An 11287-nucleotide genomic window follows, 5' to 3' on the forward strand; every position below is an offset into this window, starting at 1 on the left:
CCGTTTGGATAAGATGCCCATGACACATGTGCAGAGGTGTGCACGTGAGCATGACTCTCTCTCTCTCTCTCTCTCTCTCTCTCTCTCTCTCTCTCTCTCTCTCTATATATATATATATATATATATATATATATATACAGGGGAATGCTCACCTGCGTTACCTTCTTATGTGAGCACCCATGCGCGCCGTTGCACATATGTAAGGGGCACAAAATTTGAATCATCCATGTGATGCAGCACCCCTTGAAACTCTATAGGCCTAAATTTTAACTTGATGCAAAACTCTAGTGGGCCATAGGAAAGATAAATGCAAATGAAGGGAGGATAATGTTTCCTTTAACCATGGCCCATCAAAATTTTATATCGGGCTGAAAAATGAGCTTGTGACATTTCAAGGAGTGCCGCATCACATTGGCCGTTCAAATTTTGTGCCTAAGACACGTGTGCAAAGGTGCATAGGCATGCTCACCGGCACACCTACGCACATGCACATCTTTGCACACATGTCATGGGCATCTAATTCGAACAGTCCATGTGATGTGACATCCCATGAAACTCCAAGGGGCCAATTTTCACCTTGATTTAAAACTCCGTAGGCCATAGCAAAGAGAAATGCAAATCAAGGGAAGAAACAATTTTCTTTTTTCATGGCCCACCAAAGTTTTGGATCAGCCAACTGGGACCGACAACGCTATGGTGCCTATTTTAAGTAGCCCTATAAAAAACTAACTCTACAGGGCTTACAATGTTATACTCTTAAAATCTACTTTATCAATTATGTGATGTCCTTGATGCTAGGCTTTGGAGAATATATATATATATCTATATATATATATATATATATATATATATATATATATATATCGGAACGCTCACCTGCGAACCCCTCTGGTTTAGAAACCAAAGATGAGATTATAAATATATTATGCTTGGACCTGACGTACTAAACTCAGCAGCCAATAATATTTGTACTGGAAACTGCAACTCTGAGCAGACTGGGCATTCTAATTGCCGGAGGAGGCAAACTAAAGGTTTTAACAGGGTGAAAATTCACCTCCCGAGGTTTCATGGGATTCCACATCTTATGGACCGTGGGGATTCGACACCCATGACACATGTACAAAGGTGCGCACGTGGGTAAGTGCGTAGGTGAGCATGCCTCTCTCTCTCTCTCTCTCTCTCTCTCTCTCTCTTATATATATATATATATATATAATGAAGTAAATATAATACAACTTTTTTTATCAGCTAAACGCCACTGTGCAAGACAGACCTGTGTGGAGTTTTTTGGCCCAATTTCCATCGATTTGTCCATGAGTCTCTCCATGACTTTGTCCAGCACTATCTGGTCCCGGAACCAAACAACCCCGTAGTCGCAGAAGTCGGTGTTTTTTCAACTCATGATAACGGCATTTTAATCTCTTTCCCCGAACCCGATTCTCCACCCACCGTTTGCCTTTTCATTTCATGATTCCATCTCACCCACCATCTTTTTCTCTATAAACAAAAGCCAATTTCCTCTCTCTCACTCTCACATACACGCTCTCTTTCTCAAACGCTGCCATGTCTTCCTCCTTCTTTCTCGTCTCTCTCCTCCTCTTTCTGCCTCTCATTTCCTCAGAAATTACAAAAATCTCCCTCTCCCTCCACCAATTCCCCCAAAACTCATCTCCAGACCCATCTCAGACATTCACCCGTCTCGCCGCCTCCTCTCTCATCCGAGCCAAGCACCTCAAAAAACCCCCACATTCCCAAAATGCCCTCCTCTCCAATACTCCTCTCTTCCCCCACAGCTACGGTGGTTACTCCATCTCCCTCAATTTCGGTACCCCACCTCAAAAAATCTCCCTTTTGATGGACACTGGCAGCGATCTTGTCTGGTTACCCTGCACAAACACCTACGTCTGCAAGAACTGCTCTTTCGCGAATTTACCCTCTAAAATTGCCGTTTTTCTACCCAAGTCCTCATCTTCCTCCAAGCTCATCGGCTGCAAAAACCCAAAATGCAGTTGGATTCATAGCCAACCCAATTGCGGAAAATGCCCCCCGACGTCGCTCGCCAACTGCTCGCAGGTATGCCCGCCTTATTTCGTCCTCTACGGATCAGGTTCTACGGCTGGGCTTCTGCTGTCGGAGACCCTTAATTTTCCGGAGAAGAAGGTGACGGATTTCGCCGTCGGCTGCTCGATTTTCTCCACCGGGCAGCCGGCCGGCGTTGCCGGGTTCGGCCGCGGAAATTCGTCGCTCCCAACTCAGCTCGGCCTCAAACGCTTCAGCTACTGCCTCGTCTCCCACCGTCTCGATGACACCGGCAAGAGCAGCTCGCTGGTTCTCGACTCCACTGGTGGGTCAGATTCCGGCAAGGATGGCCTCAGCTACACCCCCATTTTGAAGAATCCTACCGTTGGAAGCTCAGCGTTCGCCGTCTATTACTACGTCGGGCTCCGCAAAGTCACCGTCGGGGGCAAAAGCGTCGAAATTCCGTACCGTTACCTCTCGCAAGGATCCGACGGCAACGGCGGGACGATTGTCGACTCCGGCACGACATTCACATTCATGGAGGGTCACGTGTTCGAGCCGGTCGCACGAGAGTTCGAGCGGCTGGTCGGCTATTATAAGAGGGCTGCTGACATGGAGTATCGTACCGGTTTGAGGCCGTGCTTTGACGTATCGGCCGAAAAATCGTTGAAGCTACCCCAACTTGCTTTTCACTTCAAAGGTGGTGCTGATATGGCACTGCCGCTGGCGAATTACTTCTCTTATGTGGGGAATTCCGGCACGGTGTGCCTGACCATCGTGACGGACGGCTTTACAGGTGACGGGTTTTCCGGTGGGCCATCGATCATTTTGGGAAATTTCCAGCAGCAGAATTTTTTCTTGGAGTATGATTTGGCGAAGGAGAGATTCGGTTTTCGGCCGCAGAAATGCTAGCAACATGTCGTATTGGTGTAACATTTCGGCCGATATGTTATATTCTTAGGTGATTTTCATATAGATTTTATGTAACGGAAATTTATATTCACACCCTTCCTTTTCAATTCATGCACCTCTTACCATGGGTCGACTGACTCAGTGAGTCGATTGACTCGTCCGGTCTCGAGTCGAGTCATGACTCATTCGAACCGGTGTTTGGCCTGGACTCAGCCCAACTCGCTTCGCCTCTGTTGGGTGAAGGAGGGTGACTCGCTGCCTGAACCGGACTGAGTCCGAGTCAACTCGGACGACTCGTTCTAGTCTTAAAACTATCTTTTCGGCCGGCCCTTTACAAGTGTGCTGGATGTGGACTGTTTATAAGATGACTGTCGATGTGCATGTGTGGCCAACCTAATGAGCTGACTATGTCCTTGGAAGGGGGTGTATTGTTAGTAGAGAAAAGGTGTAATAACATGGGTTTTGCCATGGTAGCATACGCTGGCTGGTTTGTACCCTGGTTGCATTTTAAACTATGATTTGGACCGTTGATGTTTTGGATCTTATGCTACACAGACACTGGCCATGTTAGGAAACATTTGTTGATTGGGGGATTGTGTGTTGAAATATGAGATGATAACTTTTAGATGGTTGTATTGAGAACATGAACGGTTCAGATCAGTATTAGAAAGAAATCTGATTGTGGAAACCAGCCACCGCACCGTAGCAAAATCCAAATATCATTTGGTGTTGTCATTTGCTTTGTAGGATTATTTCTCGCCGGAATCTGACGCTGTAGACGGCAACACGCATTTCCCCATAAAAGAGAGCTAAAAGGGAATAAATGCAGACTTTATATTACATAAGCTGTTTTTGTGTTTTTGTTCTTTTTCCTTTTCTTTTTCCTGAGTTTGATGAATGTGACGTGGAAAGTTCCCACGAAGCTGTGGCCCATGATTCAGTGGTATGCACTGAACTTTCGGACGCGGTTTGGATAGTGAATCTGCCACTAGCCAAGTGGCTTGTTGTTGGTGCTATGTGGGCCCATCATGATGTATGTGTTTTATCCATGCTGTCCGTCCATTTTTTTCAAGATCATTTTCGGCCTTGATCTAAAAATGAAGCAGATCCAGATCTCACGTGGACCACACCACATGAAAACATTAGTGATTCAATATGCACCATTAAAAAACACTTAAGGCCCACTGTAATGTTTAATTGACGTCCAACCTGTTGATTAGGTCATATATATATATATATATATAGGGAAAAGGTACTATGCGCTCGACCTCACTATTAGCTCCCATGAGGTCGAGCTGTGTGGGCCCCACCGTGATGCATGTCGACCATCAACACCATGCATTTGATGGGTACCCTCTAAATTATGGGATATCCCAAAAATCAGCCGTATACGGAACTCAGGTGGGCCATACCATCTAAAATCATGTGAAACACCGTTAAAACATATAAAAGCACTTGGTGGGGCCCACCTGAGTTTTGAATGCTGCTGAAACTTGGTTTGAACCCTCATGCAAGTGTGACACACATAATGGATGGGCTGGATTTGCAAACCACATCTCGGTGGGCCCAAAAAATTGATTATGAATGTTTTAATGGTGCACGGCCCCTCCCCACTTCTGTATGTGGTGTGGCCCACACAACTCATGGATTGACTTGATTTTTGAGACCTAGGCCCACGATGGAATGGTGCATCTGACTGATGGGTTAGATGTTCAAAACGCATCACGGTGGGGCCCACACAACTCAACCTCAAGGGACGGACTCGTGAGGCCGAGCGCATAGTACCTCCCCCCCCCACACACATATATATAATGGACGGTGTGGATGAAACAAATAAATCATGATGGGTCCATAGAGCACTAACTATAGCCATTGGCTAGTTGCTGGTCACTAGCCAAACCAGTGGACTGTGACCGTCGTCGCCGGTTCTTGAAGTGAGGCCCCTAGCATTGGATGTGGATTGGATACTACCCCCACCACGACCTAGCTAGAGATGGATGGTCCTCACAAGGGCTCCATGGGGCTCACTTCGGTGTATGTTATTCATCCATGTTGTCCATACATTTTTTTAACATATCATGCATGAGCTCATAAAGGAGGCAAACTAAAGGCTCAAGTGGACCACATCATAAGAAACAGTCATGGCAATGGTGACCATTGTTGAAACCTTCCTAAGGCCCACCATGATGCTTATTTTTCATCCAACCTATTGGTAAGGTCACATAAACTAGATAAAGGGAAAATATAAATATTAGCTTGATCCAAAACTTCTATAGCTCATATGAAGTTTTCAATGATAGGCATTCAATCCCCTTTGCTTCCAGTGTTATGGTCCACTTGAGCCTTCAATTTGCCTCCTTTGTCGGAGAAAAATCTTTTCCTTCATTTAGTCTTTGGCTCCGTATCTGGGTTTTCTAAACTTGAGAGTTTGGGTTTTCTAAACTTGACTTTGCAGGTCATTTCCTAATCTACAGAGTTGGGGTTGTTAGGATTGAAATTAAGACTTTGTCGTCTAAATCATGGTCACGTCACAAAACAATTATGAGTTTTAAATCTGACTTGGATTGAAAATTTTCAAGAGGACTACTTTTAAAATCTAAGAGAAGATTTTCAATTCTCTCTAACTATTATAACCCCTGATATTAAAAAATGGTTACATAACTGAATTGGTGGGATTTGTTATGTGATCCGGTCTGTGGCACATTTAAAAAATAAATAAATAAAATGATCATAATGGGCCAGTATGAGGCTGATTTTAAGTCATCATGCATTTAAGTCGAAATTCATTGAATACCTTGGTCATAACCATTCTCTTTTCCTCTCTTTTAAGTTGATCAAATTCATAGCATTTTCTCAAGTAAAAACACATGGTGCATTGTATATACACATAAGGGCCTATTTGCACTCTCAAGATGATGCCTAAAGAATCAAAATCATAAATTTTCAATCCAAAAATTTTGCCTTCTTTCATTTGTAACAGCTTGGATTTTCAATCATATAAAATTTGAAATACTATTTACGTTATCAATACTCAAAAAGAGAAGATAGTTTACTGTTTGAATACCTTACAAGTTAGGCAAACTTCATAGAATGAAATAGTTTCCTGTGAGACTCTTTACCTACGTAAATTTACACGGGTAAGATTGGATTCGACAAGCATCAAAACGACCCTTAAGAGTGATTTTTGAGGTACTATATGAGCCCGACCTCATGGGAACTTCCCACTAGGTTGAGCTGTGTGGACCCAACCGTTATGTATGTCGAACATCTACCCCATCAGTTAGATGCACCATTCCATGGTGGGACACGGGCTTCAAAATCAAGTCAATCCATGACTTGAGTGGGCCACGCCACATACAACATTTGAGAGGGGTTACCCTCCCATTAAAACATTCATAATTATTTATTCGGCCCCCCGAGATATGGTTAAAAAATTCAGCCCATCCATTATGTGTGTCCCACCTGGATGAGGGTTCAGACCAAGTTTCAGCATCATCCAAAACTCAGGTGGGCCCCATCAAGTGATTTTATACATTTTAGGCATTTCTTCATATAGTTTTAGATTGTATGGCCCACCTTAGTTCCGTATATAGCTGATTATTAGGATATCCCATAACTTAAAGGGGACCCATCAAATGCACGGTGTTGATGTTTGACACACATCATGGTGGGGCCCACATAGCTCGACCTCATGGGAAGTTCCCATGAGGTCAACCTCATAGTACCATTTCCATATATGTGTGTGTGTGTGTGTGTGTGTGTGTGTGTGTTTGTTTTAATAATACAATTCTTTTTATTTAAGTAATTTAAGAGTTAGTTATAAATTTGGATAAGATTGGACATCTTTTCAGTATTTTTAATAAGTTTTAATATTTTAAAAAACTTTTCTAATTCAGTAGACTCGGGATTTTAGGGCTTATGCTTACTTATGTAAGGTCATAAGTCACATTTTAAACAATATTTTCGTATGTTAATTTTATTTCTTATTTTAAAAATTCTCTCCTCCTTGATTCCAAGGGTCGTCTTGGGAAGAAGACAATAATAACTTCTCTTTTATCCATGCACCTGTTACGCAAATGTGTGAGATTCATATTGCTCATTGGGTGGGCCTCACACTGTAAATGCACAAGTACGAAAATTAGCTAGATGGGCAACACATGTTCAGAGGATATATTCATCACCTTCCGCGAAAGTGGATAGTTTGACTTCTAGCCTTAGGCATGATCTACTTTGGAGGTGCTCTATGATATATAGCCTTTAATTAGCCACGTGCCATGTTCGCATATTTAAGCACTCACCAACTGTACCTTGCAATGTTCACAAACATAGGCACACTTGGCATTTCATGGTAATCTCTACTATATAAGTAATGTGAGCCGCCCATGCAATTAGTTTAAGAGAGTTATGAGCTTTAGTTAAAGAAAAACAGATTACGTGTGGCCCCCGTCTCACCCAAGATGGTGTGGTCTTTACCGTGGGGGCCACGCCCACCATCCGTGTTTTTTTTTTTTTTTTTTTTTCGGATCATTTTATGGCATGAGCCTAAAAATAAAGAAGATCCAACTCTTAGTGGACCATGCTATAAGAAACAGGGTGATTGATTCAAAACTGATCTTGTGGCTCATTAATTATCAATTATCACTATTTTCTATGGTATGGCATGTGACGCAGGGAAGGACGCGTGTTGAGGTTGAGAACTATCATCCTAAGGGGGATGACTATTCCGAATCCACGAAACTCCTATGTATTCCTCAAAGAATTGCAAATGCCTCAAATCCATAGGGAAAAAAATAAAATAATTGTAAAAAATTCGTAAATTGATTAATGATCCTAATAAACAAGTTTTCAACCCTTTAAATATGGATACTAAGCTTTAGAAGAAGTTTCAAAATCATATTATAAATAAAACTCCTAGAAATCGTGACTTACTATAAATAGTAAACTTACTATTTATAGATGGTCGTGATTCCTACTAGTGTGCATGGCTTTCAGTCAAAAATAGTCAGTATCCTATTTGACCAAACCATGATGTTCTCATAATTTTTCTAAGCACTTTTCATGTTGGACCCAACTCCTAGAGCCCAAAATACGATGAGTTACAATCAAACTAAAACTTACTAAAAATAGTAAAAATGAAAATAAATAGGTATTTCGACCGTCGATCTAATGGAATCTCACAAATTCAGCATGGGTAACTTAGTGTAGCGGGGTTGGGTGGCTAAAGTAGCTCGTCCTACCCCAAGATCATATTTGGTACGTCCAATAACTCATTACGGTTTGCGAGATATGTCCATTTTAAGTTCTGACAGTCTGAATCATCTCTGTCTCCGATTGGGCCTTTTCTGGTCCATCTTGGCCATGAAATTATCCACAACTTGCTCTACATCAGTCCCATCCACTTTAAAAGAACTTTTCCTTGAGTTTTTGTCCTGCTTCGGTTTATGATACTCGATCAGATCCGTGACGTTGAAAGTACGTGAGATCTCCATGTCATCCAAAAGATCAACAACATACACGTTGTCATTGATCTTTCGGAGTATCGGTACTAGCCCAATCTTCTTGTTCTTCAATTTTTTTATACATCTCAGTCGAAAATCTTTCTTTGTGTAGATGGAACATAACTTGGTCACCGACCTCGAACACCTTTTGTCGTCGATGCTTGTCAGCTTGCTCCTTGTATTTGTCGTTCAAGGCATGTAACTCGTCTTACACCTTTATATAAATGCCCATGATCTCTTCGGCCATATGTTCTATTGCAACGCTCATGCATGGGAGCTTGGGCAAAGCGACCAAGTCAACTGTGTGGCAAGGCACTCGACTGTAAATAATATGGAACGAGGACTTTCCTGTTGAGCGGTTCACCATGTTGTTGAATGCAAATTCTACTTGAGACAAGGCTAAATCTCACTACTTCGGTTTTTCTCCTGAAATACTTTGAAGGAGGTTCCCTAACGTACGATTCACAACTTCGGTTTGCCCATTGGTCTGTGGGTGGTAGGTAATGCTGAATTGAAGTCATATATTGAACTAATTACACAAAGTCCGCCAAAAGTGACTAATGAACTTCATATCGTGGTAAAAAAAATAATAGTTTTGAGAACCCCATGTAGTCGACTACCTCTCTAAAGAATAGATTCGCTATGTGTGTCGCATCGAGGGTCTTCTTGCATAGGATAAAGTATGCCCATCTTCGAAAAATGATCTACCACAATGAACGTTGAATCCATGCTACGTTGTATTCGTGGGAGACTCACCCCAAAGTCCATGGATAGGTCCTCCCAAGGGCTGTCAAGTATAGGTAACAGGTTGTAGAGACCCATATTCTAAGACTGCCCCTTGGAGACCTAACAAACATGACAGTGATGCATTTCTCTCTACCCACGTCACGTACTAATTGCGGCCAATAGTACTATTCTTCAATAAAAGCTCAAATCTTATCTTGTCCAAGGTGTCCAGTAAGGCCACTTCCGTGTAACTCTTGGATGATCTGTTCTATCAGCAAGCTTTTGGGAATGCACAGTTGATTCCTTTTGAAAAAGAACCCGTCTTACATAGGTAGGTCACTAGGGTAACCTTCTTGGCATCTAACTCATGCATCCTTGAAGTCATTGTCGTTGATATATATATATATATATATATATATATATATATATATATATATATATATATATATATATATATATATATATATATATATATATATCCTCGTGACGAACCCGACAACCCATTGCCCATGGTGACTAACAAAGTTGCACGGCGGCTCAATGCATCAGCCACTTTGTTCTGATGCCCAAACTTATGTTTCAGCACAAACATAAATTCCTACAAAAATGAAATCCACTTGGCATGCACACGATTCACGTTAGCTTGGCTATTAATAAATTTGAGAGCTTGATAGTTTGTGTAAAGAATGAACTCCCTTTGAATCAAGTATTTTCACTAATGTCGCAGTGCATGGACCACTGTGTATAATTCGAGCTCATATGTCAACCACTTTTTGCATGCATTGCTAAGTTTTTCATCGTAGAAGGCTACTAGCTGACCTTCTTGAGACAAGACTCCCCCAATCCCGACATATGAAGCATCACATTCAACTTCGAATAGTTTATCGAAGTTGGGAAGTACAGGAACCGAGGTTGTAGACAACCTGTGTTTAATTTTGGCAAAGCTTCTGTTGGCTTCGTCAGTCCACTGAAATTGTCCCTTCTTCATATAGTTTGTAATTAGAGATATTATGGTATTAAAATTATTCACAAACTAATGATAGAATGTCGTCAATCCGTGAAAACTTCGTATCTCATGTATGTTTGTTTGAACTAGCCATTCCCTGATGGCTTTCACCTTTTTCTCATCCACTCGAATGCACATGGATGTCACAACAAAGCCCAAAAACAACAAGCTATCGGTCAAGAAGCTGCACTTTTTAAATTAAGATGCAATTTATTTTCAATGAGCACCTGAAGGACTTTCTTGAGGTGTTCCATATGGCTTACTTCATCTTGACTGTATATTAAAATGTCATCGAAATAAACCACAACGAACTGCCTAATGAATGATTTCAGAACTTGATTTATCAACCTCATGAATATGTTAGGCGCATTCAAAAGATCGAAGGGCGTGACCATCCATTCATATAGCCTTTCCTTAGTCTTAAAAGTCATCTTTCACTCATCACCGACCGTATTCGAATATGATGGTAGTTGCTCATTAGATCGAATTTACAGAATAATTTTGCATGCTCAAGCATGTCCAACATATCGTCTAACCATGGTATAGGAAACTTATATTTTATGGTGATTTTAATGATGGCTCGGTTGTCGACACATATGCGTTAACTCTCATCTTTCTTAAGAGTTAATAGAGTCAGTATAACTCATGGGCTCATGCTTTCTCGAATAAGACTCTTACGGATCAGTTCTTCCACTTACCCCTACAAAATATCGCACTCCTTCAGACTCATCCGATAGTGAGAACGATTGGGTAAGCTGGACCCAAAGACAAGGTCGATATGGTGTTGAATATCTCGGATGGGAGGCAATCCATCGAAAAGTTCATTCGGCCAAATTTCTTTGAACTTATGCAGCAAGGGTTTTAATTTCTCAGGGATGTTGGAGGGCTCGATTTCCTCCCCATTTATAATTAATACATAGGCATGTCCTATTTCTTTAGATTCCTCCACAAAGTCCCGTATGATTAAGAGAAAACAACCCTCCACTTTTGAAGTTTTGAATGGCTCCTCTAGATCCATAGGGGCTAATATGGTTTTCTGGTCGTCCTTAACAAAAATATACAAATTATCTTGCCGTTTATGAGTGGCGTCACGATCGAATTGTCAAGGCCGACCGAGTAGCATGTG

The 11287-nt window shown here is 41.6% G+C and overlaps 1 protein-coding gene across 1 annotated transcript; it reads left to right on the forward strand.

The window, feature by feature from the left end:
* The first annotated feature begins 1273 nt into the window (after window positions 1–1273).
* On the forward strand, window positions 1274–3054 carry LOC131235050 (probable aspartyl protease At4g16563). The gene has a single exon (XM_058232145.1). It carries the CDS (start codon window positions 1564–1566, stop codon window positions 2929–2931), a length of 1368 nt encoding a protein of 455 aa, XP_058088128.1. The 5' UTR covers window positions 1274–1563; the 3' UTR covers window positions 2932–3054.
* Window positions 3055–11287: the final 8233 nt, after the last annotated feature.

This window comes from Magnolia sinica, chromosome 19, assembly GCF_029962835.1.
Source record: "Magnolia sinica isolate HGM2019 chromosome 19, MsV1, whole genome shotgun sequence".
In the NCBI taxonomy this organism is placed as follows: Eukaryota; Viridiplantae; Streptophyta; class Magnoliopsida; order Magnoliales; family Magnoliaceae; genus Magnolia; species Magnolia sinica.